This window comes from Tachypleus tridentatus, chromosome 11 (genome assembly GCF_004210375.1).
Source record: "Tachypleus tridentatus isolate NWPU-2018 chromosome 11, ASM421037v1, whole genome shotgun sequence".
Lineage (NCBI taxonomy): Eukaryota > Metazoa > Arthropoda > Merostomata > Xiphosura > Limulidae > Tachypleus > Tachypleus tridentatus.
In genome coordinates, this window is record NC_134835.1 from 87,017,148 (window position 1) to 87,044,786 (window position 27,639).

At 37.5% G+C, this 27,639-nt stretch overlaps 1 protein-coding gene across 2 annotated transcripts in view; it reads left to right on the plus strand.

Moving 5' to 3' along the window:
• The first annotated feature begins 4,937 nt into the window (after window positions 1-4,937).
• LOC143232689 (centaurin-gamma-1A-like) overlaps window positions 4,938-27,639 on the plus strand; it is a 61,093-nt gene continuing 38,391 nt past the window's right edge. Inside the window, exons 1-5 of one of the 2 annotated variants that reach the window (XM_076468428.1) lie at window positions 4,939-6,019; window positions 6,869-6,924; window positions 9,026-9,084; window positions 10,518-10,605; window positions 26,421-26,503. In XM_076468428.1, coding sequence (XP_076324543.1) covers window positions 26,444-26,503 — 60 coding nt within the window. In that variant the 5' untranslated portion in view covers window positions 4,939-6,019; window positions 6,869-6,924; window positions 9,026-9,084; window positions 10,518-10,605; window positions 26,421-26,443. Of the gene's footprint in view, window positions 6,020-6,868; window positions 6,925-9,025; window positions 9,085-10,517; window positions 10,606-26,420; window positions 26,504-27,639 lie in introns of both variants that reach the window. The other variant, XM_076468427.1, reaches the window with a different exon arrangement.

Genomic DNA, 27,639 nt, shown 5'->3' on the forward strand with positions numbered 1-27,639 from the left:
AAAAAATTATTTGTTTTTATTTAATGACAATTATATAAGTGTTGCAACAAAAAACCAAGGCACTTTCATTGATAACTGCATCTACAAAGAAATACTTCAATGAAATATACTTTGTCATGTAATAATATTTTGATAGCTCATTTTTAAACTAAAATTTCAGTAAAATCCTTTCTCTCATAAATGGTAAACATTAGCGAATGTCAAGAATGAGTACATTATTGAAGAACTGTCAGACAATTCCAGGAAAGGCTAAAGAAACTAGTACTTATACCTGCCCATAGGTCGAGTATTTCTACTAGTAAGAACTAAATCTATTACATCAATGCTATTTACAAAACGCTGACGATAATGAAATAAAATGCTTTAACAGTATTCTAAAACATTGATATCTAAAATCGATTTTTAATGTAGAATATTATCTATATCTGTATTCTTCCAGACATTTTGTCTGTCATCAACGTATGTATACTACATTTGTCACTTTACAAAGTTTGTGCCCAGCGTTGAGAATGTTAGATTTCCATCTTTTCGTAAAGGATGTTTTTAACGTATATGTAACAGGAGTGATTAAATGTAAAGTAATTTGTCTGAACAAGCAATGAGGTGATTATCATTCCTTTCTTTGTAATTAGGCACACATTTATACAATGGACTCTGTGCTCTGCTTACCATAAGTATCGAAGTCCGCAGACATACTGCTGTACCACTGAAGGGGGCCACATTTCTGCATAGGTTTTATCATAACTATGAAAGAGTTATGTTCGTATTTGTCATGAAAGTTAGATATTTTTCAAGAAAGGTCTTAAACTTCTGTACTATCTGCGAAAGCCAAGCATGGCCAGGTGGATAGAGTCCTCGACTCGCAACATGAAGACTGAATCCCCGTCCCGCCAAAAAAGTTCGCCCTTTCAGCTGTAGAGGCATTTTAAAATGATGGTGAATCCCATTATTCATTGGTAAAAGAATAGCCCATGAGTTGGCGGTGGGTGGTGGCAACTAGCTGCCTTCCATTCAGTCTATCACTCACTGCTAAATGAAGGACAAATAGCACTCATGTAGTTTTGCGCGAAATTCAAAACGAATAAACAATATCTTGAAACTGTCAAATGATATAACTGAATGACATAAAGATAAGATGCATGACTGCATGATGCTACTGCTAATGGGCTGCAAAAAGACTGAATACAATTAGAAAGAGAGGGTGGAGGAGGAACGACGTTACACCCCTTATTCTGAAAACTTGGTAGGTGTAATTTGCTGTATAAAAGATGAGCTACTAAAACTCTGAACTTGGTGTGTACGACAGAGCGTGAGAACTTATAGGAATTGAACTCTATGTTTGTAACTAGCATACAGTTTCCGGTGTCCTGGTGATGTTTTTTGTGACATTTGGTGTCATATGGCACTGGCAGACAGAAAAACAGAAGAAATAAAGATAATTTTAGGCCTTAGTTGGAAAGATTCTTATAGTAGCCACAGCATCTCCAGCATTGTTCCCTTATTACCCAAATACTACTGTACTTACATGTAACGATGACCTGAGGAAAGTATATCACAAACAAATTAATTTTTATATGACTTGCAATATCGAAAAACATAGAAACTAATCACTTGCTCTGTTGTTTTCATATTATATTATAAAACAGAATTATTTAATGCGTAAAATATGTATAGATATATATTAATTAAGGCCTGACATGGCCAAGCGCGTAAGGCGTGCGACTCGTACTCCGAGGGTCGCGGGTTCGCGCCCGCGTCGCGCCAAATATGTTCGCCCCAGCCGTGGGGGCGTTATAAAGTTACGGTCAATCCTACTATTCGTGGGTAAAAGAGTAGTTCAAGAGTTGGCGGTGGGTGGTGATGACAAGCTGCCTTCCCTCTAATCTTACACTGCTAAATTAGGGACGGCTCGGTGCAGTGGGCTAACAACCTACTCACTTAAATACCTGTTGAAGAATCCGCAAGCGATTGCGGCCCTATGTTCCTTGATGGAATCTAATGGTGATAACTAACTATATATTAATTATCTTAAATTTTTCCTTAATTGTTTTTGCTGTTTGTTTATTAGTTTAAAACATTTACATAATTATATATATATACGTGCTAAAGATTTAAATAATTAATATGATAATTATTTATATAATAGATTTGAGAGTAAGTGAACACCAACGGATCTGACCATAAGCCACGTGCATATTGATCGTGAGCTTTTATACGGCTACTACTGTTCATACATATTCTACAGTATGAAATACCAAGCAAACAAATTGTGAGAGAATCAAATGGGTTATGACACGTAAGAAAAATGTGTTTTCAAAAAAGCGACTATGAGTAACCTTTATTTCGTTTCTTTTAAGCCCGGCATGGCCAGATGGTTGAGGAACTCGACTCGTAATCTGAGGGTTACGGGTTCGAATCTCCCTCACACGAAACATACTCGCCATTTCAGTCGTGGGGGCGTTATAATGTACGGTCAATCCCACTATTTGTTGGTAAAAAAGTAGCCCAAGAGTTGGCGGTGGGTGGTGATGACTAGCTGCCCTCCTTATAGCTTTACACTGCTAAATTAGGGACGGCTAACGCAGATAGCCCTCGTGTAGCTTTGCGCGACATTCAAAACAAACAAATAAAATATTTACCTTTCCAATTATACTTCCAAGTTCCTGTAAAAAAATAAAACAACTAAGGTTAAATTCATTTGTATTGATGTATATTCAAATATCGTATACTTCAAATGATAGTTTAATGAAATTTAGAATATTAATAGTTATATTTTGTCGCAAAATTAAAAAAAAAACAATTTATTTCGTTTTTATCCGCACCACCCCCGATAAAAAGGCTTTGTTTTGGAATTTCGCACAAAGCTACTCCAGGGCTATCTGTGCTAGCCGTCCCTAATTTTGCAGTGTAAGACTAAAGGGAAGGCAGCTAGTCATCACCACCAACCGTCAACTTTTGGGCTACTCTTTTACCAACGAATAGTGGGATTGACCGTCACTTATACACCCCCACGGCTGGGAGGGCGAGCATGTTTGGCGCGACGCGGGCGCGAACCCGCGACCCTCGGATTACGAGTCGCACGCAAAAAGGCACTGTTATGTTTAAGGGCTTATGAGGTTAGAATTCGGAGTTATCATCTCTGAGGTGAGTACAGATAACCCAGTGTGTTGATTTGTATTAATTGCGTAATATGCAAATTCCACCATTTAATGAAAGAACATATGTTTAAAAGATATATTAGATCTCGAACAGGACGACACTTTGGTCTGAGAAAACGACTTCAGCATTTCTACGCAATTTCCTTTATATAAGTTAGAAAGCGTGTCATGTTTACAAATGTATGATACGTTCAAATGTAAATAAGCTTATAATCTTTTGCGTATGTACAAATATATACATCATTTTCATACAGCACATGTGTTGAATTGTAATATGAATGTGCATGTTGAATCACTGCGATCTGGGCGGTTAAAAAAACTAACCCACTGAGGGCATTCACGAAATAGAATTAGTGTACACCCTTCCGTACATACTTTTTCCTGTATACGTTCAAAACTAAGCGATATTGTTTTTTACATTTTTAAAGTGTGCTTTGTTTGTATATTTTAATACGATTATTTGTGTTTTATTATTTGATGATATAAGGTAACAGGCAAATGTTACACAACAGTTACGCGGTGGCATCTGTCTTAATGTGAGGAAATGTGCTAACAAACATTACTCATGTTAATAAAACATATACTACGTCTCTAAGGTAATAAATACAATAAAAACTTTCGTTTTTCACCGCAAGTTTCATAATGTGTTCAATATAATTTGCCTAGCACAATTATAAATGATATTAACCAGACAGGTGTAAGTAAAACAAATGAGATGTTTGTGTTTGAGATTAGTTTGTTGAAGCTGAGAGATCAAGTTACCAAGGTTAGTTTTTATCAATAATTTAGCAGCCATACTAATCAGATAACTCGGGGTCCTGTTTTTTGTTTTACATGGGTGTATCTCTTATTAGTTTTCTATGTAGGCTCATTTAACTTGAAGATTCTTATGACGCTTTTCCATGTAACGTGAGTCAACTTTGGAAGTAGTAACTGAATATTTATTTTTATAGTGTAGACTAAAAGTTTCCATGAGGTTAACCTCATTAAATCTTGTTGATTATATTGCTTAATATATTTTGAATAATTATTTTGAGTCAATTTTTATGTTTGTGGAGTTTATTTCATATTGTTACTTTTATAGCATGGATTGGGGTTTAGCCTAAATTCTCTCACTAAGTCGAACCGCATCGAGTTATTGGGATGTACTGATGAAAAGATCTGACATAAGAGTACTAAAGTGGTGATTTAACACATTCTATTAGTTATACATTTTAGTTTTCTTGTTTATTGATTATTTCTAACTCCTTTATTATAAAGAAATTGTTACAATAACTTATAAGTTACTGATATTTATTGTTAGATTACTTTCGATAAGAGGTTGCTTGCTCTTAATGTGGTGGACATATTGTCAAGAAAATATACTACCAAACGAAATAAATAACGTTTTCTTTAAACGCAGGAACTCATCTGTATAATGGTAATCATGCAATTAGCAACAGTAAGACAGCATCTTTCATAAATTCGTTTGTTTTTTTTTGTCATTATGTTTTGTTTGGGTGTTTTCAAGCAACCTTCAGAAAAGGACATTGGGATAAGTGTACGTAAGTATTTTGTATAATAGTTTCCCATTCTCTCATCTAAATATCAGCAGCCCCCTTATTTTGTTACTTCAGAAGAAAAAACAACCCACACACAAAAACATACTTCCTAAAAAGCTGTTTCGCGTGGATAAAAATGGAAATAATTATTTTCGTATTTACAGTCGTACTGATTATAACCATTAGTTAGTGTTCGATATTGTGAAGGTCAAGATAGTTAGTGGTACAATTATTATGTTATTACTTTTTAAAAAATATATATACACGTATTTGTGATAAGTTAGTAACAACCTTCTGCTATGCTCACCTTCTTTAATGGACTGAAACCGGAAGTCATGTGATAGTTATTTCATGTAGCGACTAGCAAATCACAACCTACTCTTCCCTCACGAATTACAACCACGTGTTAGCTTATGCTAACCAGTTAGTGCAGTTCGCAACTGTATCCTGTAGCAAGTTAGTTAGAGACGTCTCGTTGAACACAATGTTTCATTATAAAATCTCGTGCACTTGTCTAACCTACTGAGTTTATCATTGGAGCGGGGTCAGCTCTGTTTGTATAACTTATATCAAGTGGGTATATTATATAATACTGTTAAATTAAACCCTTCTCTCTGGCTTCGGTTACAGTGTAAATTTGACAGTTCTGTAAGGAGCCAGTACACATCACAGTAAGCGATTATTTTGAAATAATAATTTTTTTCTTTAAAAAGTATTATATTGATAGTGTTATGGGGTTTTAAGAGTATATATCTAATCGAGTGTTTATGAATAAAAAAATTACAGCTTTTGAATTTGAATAAACATTACTGTTTATCCTTTAAGTGCCATTACTATTGGAATATGTGGTTTGAATACATTATTTTCCGCAGACTATAGCATATAAACTATCCAGTTTCTTCAGCTTGTCTTGCGCCGCTTCGACCTTCAATTCGGTGAAAAGTGAATGATAAGCACGGGGAACTTTTATTAGGTTCTGTCTGTATATAAAACCCAGACAACTCGACCGGTATTACCAGATACATGGACCTAGACACAGAAACGAACAGTAGAACGTAAAAGTGAAGTGAAATCCTCGCCGGTGTAAGCAAATACAGATCTCTTTGAATAATTATTAATGCTGTTTGGTGATCTAATTATTCCCTGCATAAAATAGTGGTTTCGCACAGCAGCTAATATTTTGTTGACAGTAAATATTAGTGTTAACAATGCATTTTAAACTGAATCTTTGGATGTTGAAATTCGGACTCCGTCGCCATTCTTTCAAAGCAAGACTCCAGCGTAAAAAGGGTGCTGGACCTAAAAGGAGGTGTGTTTCAGGTAAGATTTTTATTTGTATTGTTATTATTAAATATCCGTTCGTGCTCCGTAAGAAGTGTAGAATTATTTGTAAGTGATTATTCTGCGAGTCTTTTATTAGCAGGAAATAAAATGATGAGACTGAGGGTTTTATTAGCATTCAAATCTATATCCACAAACACCTTTTCCATATTTTAAAATGCTAAGCCAGTAATATATGAGTAAATACTCTACACGATATATATTCAGTGAAGAGGTAATACAAGATTCAACATATTATTGTCATCTTAATTGACTAGGTTGGAAGACCGTGCTTTCATATCAGTTTATTCTTAAACTGTTCCCAAACATGACTATATTTGTTTTTCAGAGTTTGATAAAAAGGTCGAATTTACGTATATGTTATACAAAGAAGCTTTAATTATCTGTTCGAATAAATGGAGAAAATATTCGAAATAAGATTAGAACTATACGTTAAATATCCCCAAATATTGTAGAAATTAAGGTGTTAAACCTAGTTCTGTTTCCGAATAACATAGAGGTAACCTAGAGGGTTTACTAAAACCAGTATGGGGTTCGATTCCGTGGTGGACACAGCGCAAATAGTCCATTGTGTAGCTATATTTTATTTCAAAAGGATCCTAGTTCAATATTTTAAGTACGTGACATGTATATCACTTCAACATGTATACTAACAATTACCATCAATGTGTATGAATGCTAAACTAACCAGTAACAAGAGTAGTGGTATAATGGTAAATTAACATTGCCAAAATTGTCAGGCGTATTTCTTGTGTGCACGATTTGAAATTTAAAGTTACTAAGGTTGAACTCGTGTTTACCGTATTCTGATTTTCAACATCTATTCAGGTTCACTGGTGAAAATTGTAGGCCACAGCTGTATTCTGCAACCAAAAGCTATATCTGTAAGTTTCCAGCCTCCAAATCTAAAAATTAATTTTGTTTTTACCTTCTCTTAAAAATTAAGGTATTTTTAATTAAAATAGCATTTCTAGGATAAGTTGTTAGTAGCAGTTCACCTATTTTGGTCAAATTCAGACAAATCTAAAATACGGACTAAATCACAGTAAACTAACTTTAAATATTTATAAAGGTAAACAATGTTGTAGATTCATACAAGGCTAAACATGATAAATTACCGGGACGCGTAATTTAGCAGGACAACTAAAATTTCAAACGCCTTTTTTGATAAATTTGTTTTTATTATATAAATATTTGAGTCGTTTGTTCGTCAAATTAATAATACTGCAAACGGAGATTAAGGTCCTGGTGTTATCTTTCTTAAGTTAATATTTGTGAAACTTTATGATGTAACTCACTTGGATTAAACTGTTTTGTAGTCGTTTTTATATCCATTTGAAGCATAAGAGGGAGACAGTAAAACAATCCATTTAAAAAATTAACCGTAAATTGTAAGCCTAAGGTTTGAACTGTGATACGTCATTAAACTGTAGGATTTGGTTTGTTTGTTTTGAATTTCGCGCAAAACCACACGAAGGCTATCTGCGCAAACTGTAGACCTTATGACCAGGATATTTCATCTTAGTATTAAATTACAATTGCCGTATTGGTAACTAGTGCTACTGGTTGGTTAGCTTTCTGTTCCTTAATGCGGATAAGCTTTATATTTTGAAAGAGAACTTTAGTTTTAATTAATCGTATACTAATTTATACTTCCATAAAACAGCAACTACAAAATATATACATGAAATATATCGAAGCAAACGTCAGTTGAACAGTAAATAATAATAAATGCATGGCTATGAAGTTGATAGATAAACAATTCATTATTGATTACAATAAAATATCAACACGTTTTTTTGTTAACCTTTCAATGTTTATTTTTTTGTTACACGTCAACTTGTGTACACTGAACGCTACGATGACGTTATTTTATGGTGTATCACTTCGCAGCTAGTTCAGTAAGTCTCTTTCCTAGTTGCGGTTATTGATGTTTTTGTGTTTATGTATCTTATAATTTACTCAGAATTTGCCCTCAGGATTGCTTCTCAGTGCAAGAATGATGAAATGATCACACAAGTTGTTTTCACATCATAGAGTTGCAGAAGTGAATATGTTCTAAAAAGCTTAACTTCCTCAATGCTCTGAATCTTAAATTGCCATCATGAATGAAACGAAAACTGGAAATGTTGTAAGTGTATTACAGGGGTTTTTTGTCTGATTTTGCGAAGAGCCCTCCATTTCGAAAAATGTGTAACTCAAATTTAACTCTGTTGCTTTCATTTAGTACACATTTAAAATAGAAAATTCTGTGTTGGTGATAGAATGTGTGTGAGTGAGTGAGATCGTGGCCATTACGGTGTCAGACTGACTATCGACGCTGGAGGAAGTTGTTCGGAGAATAACTCTGGATCTGGAACACCATCCTTATAGTGTTATTAACTTTTTGCTTCTGATGTGGTGTTCGTGGTCAAATAACTATTACTTCAGGCACTGTGACACGTATATGACATGACGTTTCTCTTAACCTTAACGTAGTCTCATTAAACCCTTGGAATGTGGTCCAGGAGGCTCAAGCCGCACACACACACACACACACACACACACACACACACACACACACACACACACACACTTTATTTTAAATCATTATTACGTCACAACAGCGACATTTAGTTTCGCTATGTGGATAATGTTGAATGGTTGATGCCCTCCTCCTTCTAGGATGGCTGTACCTGAATATTAGCGTCTGAATTCGTCCCCATGGATTACATAATGTTTAAGTTGAAAATTACGAATGCCGAACAACATTAATCGATTGTTTATGTTTTTTTGAATAGTTTTTAAGATATTTGCTAAAATACCTAAACGTTATCAACCCCCTCCCCATATTATATATTACATCACAAAGTCACCAGTTATTTTAATTGCAAAAAAATATACAAATCAAATGACAGATGTTTCACAAACACGCACATGAATTGTACATGTCGTAAGTACCTACAGTATTCGTCTAAAACATTTAGGTCTGATTTTGTTTTTCAGACTCTTTTGTGTACAGCCAAGAGTGGACATTAGGTCAAACCGTATCGGACTTAAGGCTGGTAAGCTATTTTTTATTTTTACATTTTTTATGTTTGTTTATTCTTAGTTTTGCTTCTACTGTTTGCACCTATACCGAAGACTTCTATGTAATTAAACATGCCTTAATTCAATGAAGACGCTCCATATATGCTAGCAATTGCGATACTAGTAATATGTTTGGGATCTGTACACTTGGTTACGGAGAATTATCGATCCTCGGAAAGTACAGTGTCACCGTGGAAAAAGTTTTATGGGTGGAGGAAATGTGTATTAAGGTAACGAGTTTATTTACTAATATAAGGACAAAAGATACAATAGTTCAAAGAAGAGAACCTTCAATATTTTGTAGCTAAGCGTTCAGAACAGTAAGCACATCCTAGGCCAATCAGGAACTACGCTTTCATCTGCAAAGCGAAGGCTGTGATCGCAAAAACGTCATTTCGATGTACCTGAGCATGCCTCCCAATATAGTTAACATGGTAACCAGGAATCTGGATATAACAAAAACTCGCTGACATAGGTGACCAAAGGGGGAATGAGAGGACAGATCTCTACCTGAAAAATGAGAAACAATTGTTTCTTTATTCATTCAGCACTTGTTTGATATTTTCATTCAATTCACAATTTCACACTATTTCTTCCGTCCATGAAAAAATTTCTACGGGCGACAATGGTCACTGTCTAAAGAAATCGCAAAAATCGCAAGTTCCCATTCATAAATCTACGTTTACAAACGTTTTCTTGGTAAAGATGGTCGAATAACTGGAATATTTGAATTACCATTCAACCATATTTGTCAAGTGATCTGATGCAGTTACAATGGTATTTGGTACTTTAAGTCCACTTAAACGTAGTCTTGAAATCCGACATCTACATACGATGGCGTGTCTTTGGAAGTTCATTAAGGTGTATGGTTTAAGATTAATTTCATTAACATTTTTCAGAAATTCGTTAGTGTGGAAATTGCAGTGTGAGCAGTTGTGTGTAATTACGGTCATCCCAATCGACAATGGAGAAAATTGTTTAAAGGAAATAGCTGACTCGAAATATTGTTCTTATAAAGCTATCTCAGTATAACCCGAATACGTTTAAGCATTAATCCAGTTTTGTCTTGTTTTTATTTTCTCAGTGATATTTCCAGACTTTCTTATACTTGCGATATACTAAAATAATCCATTTTCCTTTTTCTATATTTTATGTAATCCCAATAAAATGTTTTGGTTCACTATAAAAACAAGCTCGTTAACTGTACAATAATGTTATTAAACTAATAGTAGTAGTTTCTAATGTTTTATATGAAAATTAAGTCTCGACTTGGAAGAGCATGGTTTTAATTGCAAACATCGTGTCGATGGTTTGTCTGTAAATATCAGGCAGCGAGTTTTGTAAAAATGAACTAAATTATTTAAACTAAGATTTTGAGTATAGTTACTTTAAGGATGTTTTTCTATAGGGAATTGTAGGAAGTTTGAACAGTGGAAAATCAGCATTAATCCGTCGGTATCTTACTGGCTCATACTTACCAGCGGACTCTCGTGAATGTGAGTTTATTTTTTGTTGTTATCACTTGGATTATGCATACCAAGTATGTTTTTTATCTGTATGAATTTTACTGGTATTATACTAAACAGCAAAACACCCTCAGCGTGAGGTTTTTACTTGTGTGCCAGAAGAACGTCTCAAGAGCGACAATCCCTGCGTATTTTATTAATACTTTGGTACGTATTATTATTTCGGACGTGTCTACGACTTATGTTACGTATGTTATCATATAATTATTTCAAATAACCAGAAATTTGAATTTGAATATAGTAGTTAAATATTTATGTATTTATTTACCAACTAGATTGATACACACAAATTCCCTTTTTAACACATGTATTTTAATATCTAAACATAAAAACTGTACAATTTATAAGAATGTTTATTACAAATAATTATTACAAATAATGGTTTTATATGTAAGTTTTATAAACTTACAACCTATTCTGAGTCTTTTATCCAGTCTAGAACTGGATATTTTATCGAAGATCCAGATCCACGACGAGCAAATTAATTATTTGTTACTGTCACACTTCGGTTAAACTAGCTTGCTTGGTTGGCCTCATGCCGTTTACAAGCCGATTTTTACCGAAGGAAATAATTAATGTCCTCATAGATTCACTGAAGTTGAATGGTTTGTAATGTTCGAAATCTACAAACGTCTTGCTTCAGTTCTGTAGGTTTCCAATTAATAGTTGTTAATCACAATTATAGGTTCCGAGGTTTATAACACACTGACTGTAGCTGTCCAATAATAATCTTCTATTGCTGTCTCTCGGTTTTTAAACGAATTATGTTAGACTCTAGAATATTTGCCAAATTTCAAACACGACAGTGTTCTCGTAAAATGACTATTATTGATTTTTTTTTTTTACTCTTAAGAACCTTCTACAAATTTTGAGAATTAGCGGAACTTGTGCAATACACAGTCAACAATATATGTCACATGCAAAAAAAACAAAATTACACTGAAGCAAACCCCTTGGTGTGGATTCCTGTACGTGGCGAGGGGACCTCCCAGGGAAGGTTCTGTTCTTTCAGTTTATCCCTTCTGGGATCTAAACATCCACCCACGTGTTTGCCGTGCGTGGTAACCCGTGAAGGGGAGAAGAGGATCTTGGTGGTTGACGGGTCTAACCCTAACACACAACTTTTGCCTTGAATTCCTGTAGACGGCGGCCTTGGGTTGGCCCCCTTGGGTCACTTGCCTGGTCCACTCGGGCTAGGGTCAACCAAATACCAGTGTTGGATGTTCTCAACAGGTTTTGTGTGTATTGTATCTGATGCTTAGGTTTGGGTATAGTGCTCACGAAACCTTGGGATTGCTGCAGTGTCCATGTTTTGCATTGTAATACGTCTCCTCGTAGGGCTCCATGGTGGGTGGGGTCAGTGGGCACTGAAATATTCCTTTATTATGGATTCTCTAAATAAAAGCTTAAATAAAATAGTGAAAAACAGTCCATAGGTAAATTACCACATCTTGATGATTCTGAGCAACAATATTTAACATCTGTAACACCTGTTCCTCCTCAATGTGGATTCCTGTACGTGGTGAGGGGACCCCAGAGAATGTTTTGTTCTTACTGTTTACCTCCTCTTGGATCTGAACATCCACCTGCGTGTTTGCCGTGCGTGGTAACAGGTGAAGGGGAAGAGAGAATCCTGATGGTTAAGTGGTCCAACTCCAACACACCCCTTTGGCCTTGAATTCCTGTAAATGGGCAGTCTTGGGGTGGCACCCCCTGGATCAGTCGGCTAGTTTATTTGGGCCAGGGTCAACTGAGTACTAGCATAGGACATCCACAACACCCGTTGTGGACATTGTCTGTTACTGGTGTTCGGGTATAGTGCTCACGAAACCCTGGCGTTGCTGCAGTGCCCTTAAGGCACTGTAATGCGTCCCCTTGTAGGGCTTTATGGTGGGTGGGGACAGTGGACACTGAAAAAATTTCTATTTATTATGGATACTCCTAAAACAAAAAGTAACATAACTTGAAACCATCGAGAAAAACCCGACTACTGGAAAAGGACCACGCATTGATGAATTTGTACAGCCTAACTCGCCACTTGAATCTGTCCCGCGATTCTTAATTTTGCATTCCTTAAGTGACAAACTTCTAGGGCAGATGTCCTCATTTTTTATTTAGAAGGGCTTGCTGGCTCCCCTAAATCGGTAAAAAAGCAACGTTCGAGAGACATCTTAGTGGAAACATCTTCATCACAGCATTCCAAACTCCTCCTGACATCAAAGGCCTTGGGGGACATACCCATTGAGGTTACTCTTCATTCCACTTTGAATACTTCCAGAGGTGTCATAGTTGAAAGAGATTTAAGGACTGTCCCCGAATTGGAGATCCTTGCAGGTCTCACTAGCCAAGGTGTCACAGCAGTATGTCGAATCTTCACTCGAAAAGATAGAACTCTGGAACCAACAAATGTTCTAATACTAACATTTAAAGTACCACGTCCTCCCACAACAATAAAAGTAGGATATCTGAATTGTTAGGTGCGACATTGTATTCCAAATCCTGTATGATGTTTCCATTGTCAACGATTTGGTCATTCAAAACCATCTTGCCGTGGTTCCTTGACCTGTGCTTGTTGTGGTGGTAAAGACCATTATGCCACTAAATGCCAACTCGAACCACATTGTATAAACTGTAATGGTACGCATCCTTCTTATTTTACCTCTTGCCCTAAATGGGTAGAAGAAAAAAAAAGTACAACGTCTCAAGACAGATAACAATGTCACTTACACAGATGCTCGAAAATTATTGCCTATTCCTTCCAGAACTTATGCTGCTGTAACCTGTTCTACTATTACAGTAGGAGTCCAAACAGACCTTACCCTATTCCCTACACAACCTTCACCACCAAATCTTAATGAAACGCTTCCTAAAATCAACACAGTTCACAAATCAGTGTCTCTTTCCATCTCTGTCCTCACCACACCTTTCAGTCATTGCCGAACTTCACCTTCTTCAAGTCAAGATGTTTCCATGGGGTCTCCCTCTCTTGATACCCCAAAAATTAAACAAACCGCTCGTCCACGCCCTCAATCATTAGTACGTGTATCGATAAATTCAGACCCGACCATTCAAGCTAGAGCAGGATTCATAGAGGGCGATAGATCCACATCCAATAAAGAAAAAAACACTGTCGTAAGCAGAAGGACTCTTTACCGTCTTCTCTGAAATAATTACACATGGCCACACTAATCCAATGGGACTGTCGAGGTTTCCAATCAAAGATCTAATTGATTTTTATCATCCCATATATCTTTCTTTGCAGGAAACATTTCTACAATCTACAAATACAGTTACTATCTGACACTATTCATTATACCGGAACGACAGGCTATGTGTAGGACGTGGACATGGGGAGTTGCATTGCTGGTTTATCAGTACGTACCCACCCGGTCCCTGTCATTGACCACACCATTGGAGGCTGTAGCCATCCGTGTCTCCTTGGGATGTACCATCACTCTTTGCTCTCTATACCTTACACCTGAAATGCATTATAATCAATCAGTCCTCGATACCCTCATTGAGCAACTGCCATCCCCCTTTTTAATCCTGGGAGATTTTAATGGGAATAATCCCCTCCGGGGTGGCTCCCTATTGATATGAGATGGCACGCCATAGAGCATATGCTCCTGTCCACAACCTGGTTCTATTCAATACTGGTTCTTACACGTATTTTCATGCACCCAGGCAGTCAGTTACAGCTATAGATCTTTCTGTCTGTTCCCCTTCGCTACTCACTCGCTTTTCCTGGGAGGTTGACATCAATCCACAAGGTAGTGATCATTTTCCCATCATATTACAAGAGATTGGCCGTGATCAGTACCACCCGACCCATGTACCTCGGTGGAAGTTGGTCCAGGTCAACTGCCCTTCTTTCACTACTCTCTCGGAACTCGATCCTGCCATCTTATGTAAATCATCCACAGATGATTGTATAACAGCAGTAACCAACAGTATTATACAAGCTGCTACTCGCTGCATCCCTAAAACCTCGACATGTTCCTCATGGCATCCCCGCCCTTGATGGAATTCTGCCTGTTCTGCAACACGAAAAACTCGGAAACGTACTTGGGATAAATTTCGAAGATACCCCACGCTCTCAAACGGCATTGCATTTCAGCAAGTCTGTGCACAAGCTCGACAAGTCAGACGTCAAAGCAAAAAGGAATCTTGGATTAAATACACCTCTAGCATTTCTTCAACCACCAGCACAAAAGTTGGAACTCAAATTTGCAATTCATCGGTCTGGCAATACATCAATTGAACCTGATAATATACACCGTGAGATGTTATGCCACCTTTTCCAGAACTCTTACTATTCTCCTAGCTGTCTTTAATCTGACATAGCAGGAAAATGCCTATCCTGATGCTTGGCGAAAAGCTATCAGAATAGGGATATTCTGAAACCTGATAAAGATTCAACGATTCCTAATTGCTTTAACAAGCTGTCTCAGTAAGCTATCTCAGAGAGGATAATCAATGCCCGCCTCATTTGGTTTCTTGAATCAAACAACTTCTTTACACCTACTAAGTGGGTGTGTGTTCCAAAGACAACGCTCTACGATAGACCACTTAATTTGCCTGGAAACATCAATCAGAGAAGCCTTTTTAAGGCGACAACATCTTGTTACTGTTTTTGCTATTTAGAAAAAGCTTCCAATACAACATGGAGATATGGCATCTTACGAGACTTTCACTCATGTGGATTGCGTGGCAACTTACCACTTTTCATCATGAAATTCTTAATGAAGCGCCAATTCCAAATTCCTTGTGAGCTCAACAGTTTCTCACTTTTTCACACAGGAACTATGAATCCTTCAGGGCTGTATACTGAGTGTCACACTTTTCGTTATAAAGATTAATGCCATCAATGAATAGCTACTCCCTACAGTTGCAAACGATCTTTTTGTTGATGACTTTCACATCTCATGTCAGTCATCAAATATAAGGTTTATTGAATGGCAGCTACAAACTGCAATCAATCAGATACTAAAGTGGACCATGGCAAATGGTTTTAAACTTTCACTCTCTAAAACCGTTTATATGCATTTCTGCCGCAAACGGGGAATCCACCCAGATCCAGAACTCCGTCTAGATGATGTTGTAGTTCCTATCGTCCCTGAGGCAAAGTTCTTAGGTCTTGTATTTGATTGTAAATTAAATTTTATATCGCATATCAAACAACTCCGTATCAAATGTCTAAAAGTATTTAACATTCTACGTGTCCTCTCTTCTACTTCTTGGGGAACAGATCTATACTCCATGCTTAAAATTTATCGTGTCCTCGTCTGATCCAAACTTGACTATGGGTCTGTGGTTTATGGTTCTGCCAGAACCTCAGCACTGAAAATGTTGGATCCAGCCCATCACCAGGGGCTTCGGCTTTGCGTTGGAGCTTTTCGTACTTCTCCCGTGCAAAGTCTGTATGTGGAATCTTATGAACCCCTCTATATATTCGCCATTTGCAACTGTCTCTAATGTATGTTCCCAAACTCCGATCCGTACCTCAGCATTCTACCTGGAGTTGTTTTCCAACCACAATGGACCACACTTTTTAATAACAAAAAATTTGCCATTGTTCCTTTGACTCCGTATCCAGGCACAATTAGAAGAATTGGATTTATCCTTGAATAACATTGCAGTTTCTTGAAATTAGCCTATTCTACCATGGCAAATTACTGTCCCCAATTGTGACCTATCTTTGAGCCATCTGAGGAAAGCAGATACAAATATCCCTCTTTCTTTGCTGAACATCTTTCATATGATCCATCCATTCCTATATATACAGATAGTTCCAAATCGGGTGACTCTGTGAGCTCTGCCATGGTTTGTGACAGTTTGATTGTGGCACACACTCCTCCCTACAGTTTCTGTTTTCACTGCCGAATTGTATGCCATCTCTCTTGCCCTAAATCATATTGAAATAATGCGATATACAAATTGTACAATATATACGAACTCACTCGGCTGCCTATTGGCCCTGAAATCATTTCATGATAGTTACCACTCTTTTCTCATCAATATCGAAAAGAAACTGGACCATCTTTCTCTCTCATCTGTCTCCATCGAATTCTTTTAGATACCAGGTCATGTTGGTATTTATGGGAATGAGCTGGCCGGCAGAGCAGCAAAGTCTGTCCGTTCTGGATCTATCATCCCAGTACCCATCCCATACATGGACTGTGGTCCAGTTATCAGATAAAGACTGAACACCAGATGGCAGGCAACCTGGAATGAACAACACAATAACAAGCTTTTTTTAATCAAACCTTCTCTAGGTCTTTAGCCTTCTTGTTTCTGTAAGGATCGAAGAGAGGATGTTGTTTCGACAAGGCCATGCATTGGTCACTTCCTTTCATTTGGTACTGCTGCACCAATGTGTGGTCTATGTGGCACTCGGATCAGTTATCCATATTTTATTATCATGCCGTCGTTACAACCTAGGACGACGACACCATTTTAAAGATATTTGTAAGGCAGGTTTGCCCTTTACTTTGGCCCATGTTATAGGATACACTGCCCATCTCACTCATGTTTTTATATTTTTAAGAGCCATTGTTCTTTTACACTTAATTTAAAGTTTTTTATCAGAATATATAGTGTTTTAGCATGATTTCTTTTACACATTTCAACATTTCTTTTTATTTGAACCCAGGACTGGAAAGGCCAACTTCAGGTGACTGACTGCAAATTCGATCTTGATGCTTCAGTCTTCCTGGCATGTCTTAATTTTACACATTTTAGTTTTTATTTTACTTTTGAACTGAACCCAGGACTGGAAAGGCCAACTTCAGGTGACTGACAACAAGGGTGTACTTCTTGCTTCAGTCTTCCTGATAGTTCCTAATTTTACATATTTTAGTTTTACTTTAATTGCCCTATACCTATATTGCACCACAGCTTCTATGGCACAGATAGCCTTGTAGCTTTGTCCCAATAAATATTTAATACCTACCTACCTGTAACACCTGTTGTACCTCATTTTCTCATACTACATTTTTTTTTCAGACAAAACTTTAAGGCAGATGTCTCCCTTTTTAATTCAAAAGGGACTAGAGGGACATGCTGGCTCTCCAAAGTCAGTAAAGAAGCTTCGTTCTGGTGACATATTGGTGGAAACATTCACATCTCAACATAGTGAACTCCTCTTGCATTTAAAGGCAATTGGGGATGTACCTATTGAGGTTACACCTTATGCTACTTTGAATTCATCACGAGGAGTTATTGCTGAGAGGACTTTGAAGAGCATCCCCGAGTCGGAGATTCTTGCTGGTTTCTCCACCTAAGGAGTTCCTGCAGTGAGGCGTATTTCTACTTGCAAAGATGGAATTATGATGCTAACCAATGTCCTCATTCTGCCATTTGCTTCACCACGTTCACCTGCCACCATCAAGGCAGGTTATCTTAATTTAAGGATATGGCCATACATTCCAAACCCTCTCGGATGTTTCTAGAGTCAGCAGTTTGGTCACTCGAAGACGTCGTGTGGTTGTTCCTTGACGTGTGCTTGTTGCTGTGTCAAGGACCACGATGCCTATGATTGTCAAACGGGCCCTCATTGCATCAATTGCAATGGCTCTCACCCATCCTACTTTCGTTCTTGCCATAAATGGTTGGAAGAAAAAACATGCAGTGTTTAAAAGCAATTCACAACATTACTTATCCTGAGGCTCGAAAGTTGCTGTTCACCACTTCATTTCAGACGTATGATGCTGTACTTTGTTCCACTACTACAGTGGTAGTGCAGATGGATTTTTCTTTGCCTCCAAAGAATCGTTCTCAAACCAAATGAAAAGTCTTTTGACCTTCATATTTAAAAAAGTTGATGAATCAACTTCAACACCCATCTCTATCCCTAATATACTTTCCAGCAAACCCCAAGATATACTTCAATTGGTTCTGGATACGGGCACTTTCTCGGGTACATCTTCTCCCACCCCAAGATGCAAAACGATCATTCGTTCACATTTTCAGTCACTGGAATCCTCTTCCAACAGCAAAGACCTGCCCAATCGGCCCAGGGCAGGATCCATGGAGGTCGATAGATCACCTTCGAATAAATAGAGTGAAGAAAAAAGACGATCGTAAACAGAAGGGTTATCCTCCCAATTCGCCTACTCATAAATAGAAATGGCCACCTTGACACAACGGAACTGTCGAGGTTTACGTTCTAATGTGGATGACATCAAAACACTTGCTGCTTCCTACCATCCTATACGTCTTTCCTTTCAAGAAACATTTCTGAAACCTGCCGATACTGTCACCTTTCGGCGGTTTTCTTTGTATAGAAATGACAAGCTGTGTGATGGACAAGTTCATGGAGGGGTACCACTGTTGGTTGATCAGCATGTGCTCACCCTGTCTTTGCCACTCGACATACCTTTAGAGGCTGTAGCCATCCGTGTTTTCTTGGGTCATACCATCACTGTTTGTTCTATCTACCTGCTGCCTGGAGAGACCTGGGATCAATCAGACTTTGATGCTCTAATTGTACAGTTGCCGTCTCCCTTTCTGGGGAACTTTATTGGACATCATCCCCTCTGTGAAAGTGCTGATATTGATAGGAGGGGTCGCTCCACAGAGCATGTGCTCTCTGATCACAACCTTTCTCTTTTCAATACTGGTTCTTCCAGTTATTTTCATGCACCTAGTCAGTCCTTTACTGCTGTTGATCTCTCAATTTGCTCTCCTTCACTATTCTCCCATTTTTCATGGAGTTGACAATAATCCACGAGGCAATGATCATTTTTCTATAATTTTAAGAGAGATTGGCCGTGGTCAATGCCACCTGACCTGCGTGTCCTGGTGGAAGTTGGATAAAGCAAGCTGGCCCTCTTTCACTACTCTCCCAGAACTTGATCCTGCCATCATCTGTAAGCCATCAATAGACGACTGCGTGGCAGCAGTAACTGACTGTATTATACAAGCAGCTGTTCAATGTATTTCTAAAACCTCGACACGTTTTCCACGATATCCTTATCTGTGGTTAAATCCTGCCTGCCACATAGCACAGAAGGCTCAGAAATGGGCCTAGGATACTTTCCATTGGTATTCCACACTCATGCACTGCATTTCTTTCCAGCAGGCTCGTGCACATGCTTGGTGGGTAAGATGTAAAAGCCAGAAGGAATCTTGGATTAAGTTCACAACTAGCATATCTTCTACCACCAGTTTCAAACTTGTATGGGACAAGATTCGAAAGGTCAATGGGCAACATAATTCTGTCCCCCTCTCAATCTTCTTCTCTGATGGCCAGGAAGTAGATGATACCCGTAACATCGTTGATACTCTAGGTGAAAGCTTTTGCCGGGTATCTAGCACTTCTGCTTTTTCCTCCACCTTCTTAGCCATCAAGTCTTGGGCAGAGTGATCACCTCATTCCTTTCGAGCCGATTGTCTCTATGACTAGAATCATCCCTTTACACTGGTGGAACTCCATCTGGCCTTTCATCAGTCTGGCAGTACATCAGTTGGACCTGATGATGTGCACTATGACATGCTGCGCCATCTATCTTTCGCTTCTCTTCCTTATCTTCTGATTGTTTTTAACCAGATTTGGCTGGAGAATGTCTTTCCTGATGCCTACTTTTCTCTAAGTCTGGGAAGGAGCCCAAGATTCCTTCAAACTATTGACCAATAGCTTTGACAAGCTGTTTCTGTAAGACCTTAGAGAGGATGGTTAATATTTGTCTTGTTTCATTTCTCGAATCAAACAACCTCCTCTCGCCCACCCAGTGTGGGTTCTGAAGACAGTGCTCCACCATGGACCATCTGATTCGACTTGAAACGTCAATCAGAGAAACCTTTCTCAAATGACAAAATCCTGTATCAATATTCTTTGACATTGAAAAAGCTTATGATAAAATATGGAAGTATGGCATTTTGCGAGACCTCTCTCTCTCTCTCTCTCTATATATATATATATATATGGGTACGTGGCCATTTGCCCATTTTATTAATTTTTTTTTAATGGAGAGGATATTCCAAGTTCGTGTGGGTTTGACACTTTCCCGTTCTTTTCTACAGGAACTTAGAGTCCCTCGGGGCTGTATTTTGAGTGTGACACTGTTCAGTATAAAAAGTAATGCCATCATTGAACAACTCCCTCTCACTGTTGCAAACGTGCTCTATGTCGACGACTTTCACATCTCATATCAGTTATTGAACATGAGATATACTGAGCAGCAGCTACAGACTGCCCTCAATCGTTTACTGAAGTGGACCACATTAAATGGCTTTACTTTCTCTCTTTCTAAAACCGTTTGCATGCACTTTTACCGCCAACAAGGTATTCACCTTGATCCTGAACTCTGTATCAGTGAAGTTGTGCTGCCTGTGGTCCCTGAGACAGTTTTTGGGGCTTATCTTTGACGGTAAGCTGACCTTTATACCACATATCAAGCAGCTACGGGTCAAATGTACAAGAGCACTGAACATCCTTCATGTCCTCTCTATTACCACCTGGGGAGCAAATCGATATTCTATGCTCAAGATATCGTGCACTTATTCGATCGAAACTCGACTGTGGATCACTGGTCTACGGCTCTGCCAGACCCTTGGCCTGGGGAAGTACAGAAAGCTCCAGTGCAGAACTTGTACATAGTCTCATGAACTTTCTTTGCACCTCCGCCCATTGCAACTGTCTTTACTATATGCTTCGATACTTCGTTTCTTACCAAAGCATCCCACCTGGGGTTCTGTTTTCTTTTCTCGGTGGGCCATATTCTTTCAGAATAGATGGTCTGCCATTGCTACTTTTGGCTTTCGTATCCAGGCGCAGTTGGATGAATTGGGTCCGTTCTTGGATAACATTGCTTTATCCAGTGGTCAGCCCATACCACCATGGCTTCTTACAGCCCCCAAATGTGACTTATCTTTAAGTCATCTGAGAAAAGCAGACACTCCCGATTGGAAACACGGTCTGTTATTTGGTGAACATCTTTCGAACCATCCTTCCATTCCGATTTATATAGGTGGTTCGAAATCAGGTAACTGTGTTGGTTCTGCCATGGTTTGTTGTTGTTCGATGGTTGAACATAGAATCCTCTCTACAGCTTCTGTGTTCACTGCTTAATTGTGTACCATTTCTCTTGCCCTGGATTACATAGAAGCTAAGCAGTACTCAAACTGCACTATTTATACTGACTCTTAGTTCTTTACTGGCCCTGGAATCTCTTAATGTTAGTTCACACCCTGTTTTCACCAATATTCAAAATCGACTGGCCCATTTCTCTTTAACATCTACTTCTATCCAGTATTTCTGGATACTGGGCCACGTTGGTATTCGCGGGAGAGAGCTCGCCAACACCACAGCTAAATCTATCTGATCTGGCACTATCACTGCTGTGCCTGTTCCATACATGGACTGTGGTCCTGTATTCAAGGTTCGGCTCTGTGCCAGTTGGCAGTCGACATGGAGTGAGCAACGTGAAAACAAGCTTTTCCAAATAAAACCCTATAATGGACTTTAGCCGTTTTGCTTCCGTAAGGATCGGAAAGAGGAAGTTGTTCTAACTAGACTATGCATTGGTCACAGATTTTTAACTTATTATTTTCTTTTATCTGGAACTGATACACCAATGTGTTGTCCGTGTAACACTCAGATCACAATAAGCCACATTTTACTGTCTTGCCGTCGTTGTGACTCAACGACGGCACCATTTGAAACATGTTCTGTCCCAAGGTTTATCTGTAACGTTAGACTGTTTATTGGTGATGGTGACACTGTCCACCTTAGTATTATTTTTAGTTTTTTAAAGGCCATTAATCTTTTTAATGTCATTCAAGTTTTTTTAATTTATACATTACACCTTTTCAATGTGGCTCCCTTTTAAAAATCTCAGTTCATCTAGTTCAATTTGAAATTAGAAACTGGACGTAAAACTAAGCAACTCGAAACCAGAATTGGAAAGGCCAACTTCAGGTGACTAACGCAGTTGTTTGAAATACCCGTTAATCATCCTGGCAAGTTATTATTATAATTTTGCTACACATCTTTTAAAACCTTTTTATTACTTTCCTTTTTGAAAATGGCCATGACGTCAAATAACTCGGAATCAGGACTGGAAAGGACAACTTCAGGTGAATAACGCTGTTAGTCATCATCGCGATTTATAATTAAAATTTTGCTGCAAGTCATTTAAAACCTCTATTACTTTACTTTGTGAAAACGACCATAACGTCAAATAACTCGAAATCATTACTGAAAAGGCCAGCTTCAGGTGACTAACTTACCTGTTAGTCTTCCTGGTGAGTTATGATTATTACAATTATTGAACAAAAGTCTTTTACAACTTGTATCACCTATAGTTTTTCTCTTACCGCTATAGACTAGATATAAAAATTGGTTTTAATGCTATTTATGTTTTTTTTTAAACTTTTTATTTTGTTTTACCTTAATTTCCTTTTATGAATTTTACAAATTTTACTTCAATTTTAACTTTTACCGGATGTTTGGCGCAAATAGCCAAGTTGCTTTGTGCCGTTTAACACCAACCAACCAACTGAAACAAAGGTCGGCAGGCCTGGCATGGCCAAGTGTGTTAAGGCGTTCGACTCGTAATCCGAGGGTCGCGGGTTCGAATCCCCGTAGCACAAAACATGTTCGCCCTTTCAGCCGTGGGGGCGTTATATTGTGACGGTCAATCCAACTATTCGTTGGTAAGAGTAGCTCAAGAGTTGGCGGTGGGTGGTGATGACTAGCTGCCTTCCCTCTCGTCTTACTCTGCTAAATTAGAGACGGCTATCGCAGATTGTTCTCGAGTAGCGTTGTGCGAAATTAAAAAACAAACAAACGTAGGCACTAAGTAAATCTGACACTTAATTTGTTTTGTATTTTGTGGAAAATAATAAGAATTGAAGTTAAAAATTAGAAAATAGCTTAAGTTAAAACGGTAAATTATAATTAAACATTGCATGGTAGAAATAGGTTACAGTAAAACGTCTTAGAAACGGATAATAGAACAGTACATTGCTTGCTGTCATGTGGTTGTTGAATCATGTACAGTGTTGAATACGATGTACCTTTACACATACAAAGATGGAATTTGCTTTTAAATTAGGAAATTGAATATGTATATGATGTGAATTTTACGTATTTTGTGTGTTCACGTACCCGCACTTTTCCACACCAGATATTTTGCAATATTAATTTTTCCAACTGGCATGGTTCTAACTTAGTAAGGTTTATTATTGAATATTTTAGCCATCAGTCCGTAAAATGGTAAGATACCAGTCATATTCAAAAGTATGATGTACATTTTTTCTTTTCTAAATAAAAGGCTTCTGTACGTTCGATAATAATAAAACTCATCGAGTTTTATAATATTCTAAAGAAGGGTCAGTACTTTGAGTGATCAACGTGTGCCCCTTGCACAGGATGGTCATCCAAAGAGGGGATTCCTTATACGACATCCCAATTAGCATATTTTGTCAATTTTACAGGATTAGGGGTGTCAAACACAAGTTTCTCTCAGGCCACAACTTTGCCTAGTTTCGGTCGTGTTCTGAAGAAAGTTTTTTTTTTTTTCTTTTACCACTCTAGATTTAACTGAGCTTTATGCAAATGTTTGTACCTTACTGGCTTCCACTTGGCAGAGGACTCTTCTGAATGTGAAATATTTTAGTTAGCTTCTACGTACTACAGAAGTGTTTGAAGGTGGATTTTGATGAAACTGTAGAATGAACGGCAACTGCCTGTTGTGGAAACAAATGTAGAGTACGACGTTTCGAAAGTCTTCCTTTCATCTTGAAGGTGGATTTTATTTGTATATCTATCGTATAACGGCAGAAACTCTTGGGATGCGTTTACGTCGTTTTCTTAACTGAGATTATACGTACTAGAAAAAACCATAGCTGATAAATTTGTGAATGAGTTCTGTATGCAATAGGATTCGAAATCCCGTCTCACTAAACATGCTCGACCCTTTAGCTGTGGTGGCATTAAAATTTGACAGTTAGTTCCACTATTCATTGGTAAAAGAGTAGCCCAAGAATTTGTGATGGGTGGTAATGTCAAGTTACTTTCCTTATAGTCTTTCGTTGCCAAATTAGAGATTTCTAGCGCAGGCATCCCTCATGTGGTTTTGCCCGAAATTCAAAATAAAACAAACCAATTAAGAAAATAGTACAAAGTGTTATAGAATAAAAACTTGTAACAGAAATTACTGATATTTAAAAGTCAAGAAAGGTTAAAATGGAGATTGAGACTATAATTTGAATTAGACTGAAAGGATTATAAACTGTAATCCTGAGTTCATGGCATGGCTTAAAAATGAAGATAAAATGACTGCATTGCCAGAATGTCGTTTGTAGAAGATGGAAGTATTGCAGCAAAAGGCCCGGCATAGCCAGGTGGGTTAAGGTGGTCGACTCCTAATCTGATGGTCGCGGGTTCGAATCCCCGTCGCACCAAACATGCTCGCCCTTTCAGCCGTGGGGGCGTTATAATACGATGGTCAATCCCACTATTCGTTGGTAAAAATGTAGCCCAAGAATTGGCGATGGGTGGTGATGACTAGCTGCCTTCCCTCTAGTCTTACACTACTAAATTAGGGACGGCTAGCACAGATAGCCCTCGTGTAGCTTTGCGCGAAATTCAAAAACAAAATAAAGTAATAAGAATAAACGAAATAAATGAGAAAGTAAGTTTTGTCACACCAAATGTCATCATACAAACTCAAGCGCACCTTTTTATGAAACAACGAATAGTATGAATTCCTTTTAAAAAGGAAAATCGTCTGGTTATAATGTTCCTAGATTAATAAGGTAAAAAAATGTATAATTCTGTTCCTTTGTCTAGAATCTACTGTATAAAGCAGGTCAGATAGCTATCCCTTTATATCTGTTCGTTACACGTTTCCATATTTCTTGACCTTTCAGCAACAAACTTGACACGATGGTACAAGATGACGTGAGGAAGGCCAAAAAAGGGGTTGGATTCCCTCATCTAATTTCATATTTATAGAATTTTTTAAAACACTCTTTATTTTCTGTACTGATACCTTTATGATTTTTATTATACTTTTTAATATTTATTATGTTAAAAAACGACAACATAGAACCATAGTTTTCTATCCCTTGTTACAAATGAGGCTTATTTCGCTCGTCCAACAAAATGGTACTCTATATAGCTCCTAATAATAGTTTGGCGAAACAGATAATTATTGATTATTTGAAAATTACTGCAATATAACCCTCATATAAAGATGGAGACGGAGAAAATACTGACAAGTATAAACCAATTTCAGTTTCAAATATAACAAAATATGTTTAAAAGTTGTATTAACTCTGGGAAATATTAAAGAATTCTCGAGTATGGGTTTGGAGAAGTTCTTGATCGAATTAGCACTAATAACCTTGACACGTAGAATTTCGAAGGCGTTAAATGAGGAAGCAACTGTACGAGATCTCAGAGACAATTAACCTAATGAAATTAAAACTTTAATGAAAAATACATTGCAAAGGAATTTAGAATTTACTGAAAGAAATTGTGTAAAACTAAGATTGAAATCAAGTTATCGTTGATTTTATATGCATGCAGCAGAGTAGTTTGAGGTAAATTATTAGTTTGAGTTTGTTTTTGGCTAATCTAAATGTGTGATGCTGTAGTTACTGACGTCTATTTAAGTCTTTGTACTGTTGTAAATACCATTAACACCTTTGTGAACATCATTTGGTAATATAAATATATTACATGATATGTAAATAAAATACAAAGAGGAGACGTATATGCAGATTAATTCCAAACACGCGATCGTTTTAAACCAAATAGCTTCATTTATTTATAGGTGGTCGTTTCAAGAAGGAAGTTATGGTAGATGGACATACTCATTTATTATTGATCAGAGAAGGTGGTCCCCCGGAATTTCAAGTGAGTTTTGTTTTTAATGTTGCTATGTTATCTGTCATGGCCCGGCATGGCCAGGTGGTTAAGGCACTCGACTCGTAATCAAAGGGTTGTAGGTTCGAATATCCGTCACACTAAACATGCTCGCCCATGCAGCCTTGGGGACGTTATAATGTGATGTCAATCCCACTATTCTTTGGTAAAAGAGTAGCGCAAGAGTTGGCGGTGGGTTGTGATGACTAAGATTGGAATCAAGTTATCGTTGACTTTATATGCATGCAGCAGAGTCATTTGATAAGGTAAATCATTAGTTTGAGTTTGTTTAGGTTTATCCTTTTATTCACTGCCATCTAATTTGTCTCCAAACTACGGTTATTTTATGCCTTTCATGCTATAATTACATGTTTCTTACTAAAACATAGTTATTTAGTTGTATTTGTATAGTATCTGTTCTACTATTCTCTTTGTAACTACTTGTTTTAAATTTCATTAATTGATATTTGTTATTGTTAACTTCGACTTTTCTATCTCATATTGTCTCTCATATTGACTGTGTACTCGTTTGTTTTACATTGTCTTGTGTGTCATTTTATCTGATGTTGTTAAGACTTAGTTGTGATTTTGTTACATCAAGCTAAGGTCACAAACTAGTTTTTAGTAGTACTTCAACTTAGGAGTTAAAAAACAACAAACTGAAAGATAAAGGATAAATACAGATATGCGTTCCCATAACTGGAAATGCGAGTACATATCTTTATATGTGCAAGTTTTCAAAATCTCATTTGGGGTTTTCTATATTTAGTTTCGGATTTCATAAAACTTGTGTATACTGAATATCAAACTGCATTAATTTTGCCAATAGAAACTGCCTCAACGTATTTGTAGGTGTAAAATTACATGTTACATATTCCGGTTCCTGACCTCTAAACTAAGTAACTCCTTGAACAGAGTTCAGTAGGATGTTTAGTTTGCTAGTCACCCTCAAGGGTAGAGAAGTAGACAACTCTGGCTTTTCCTTTTTCATGGGTTTTGGCTATTCACCTATGTATAACCCTTTCAAAAATTCCTATAGAAGTTAGGATTGGATATAAACATAAATGAGGTTATTTGTGTCTCATACACTGCCCAACCCTTTATTGAGTGAAGTCCTCTTGGGGTTA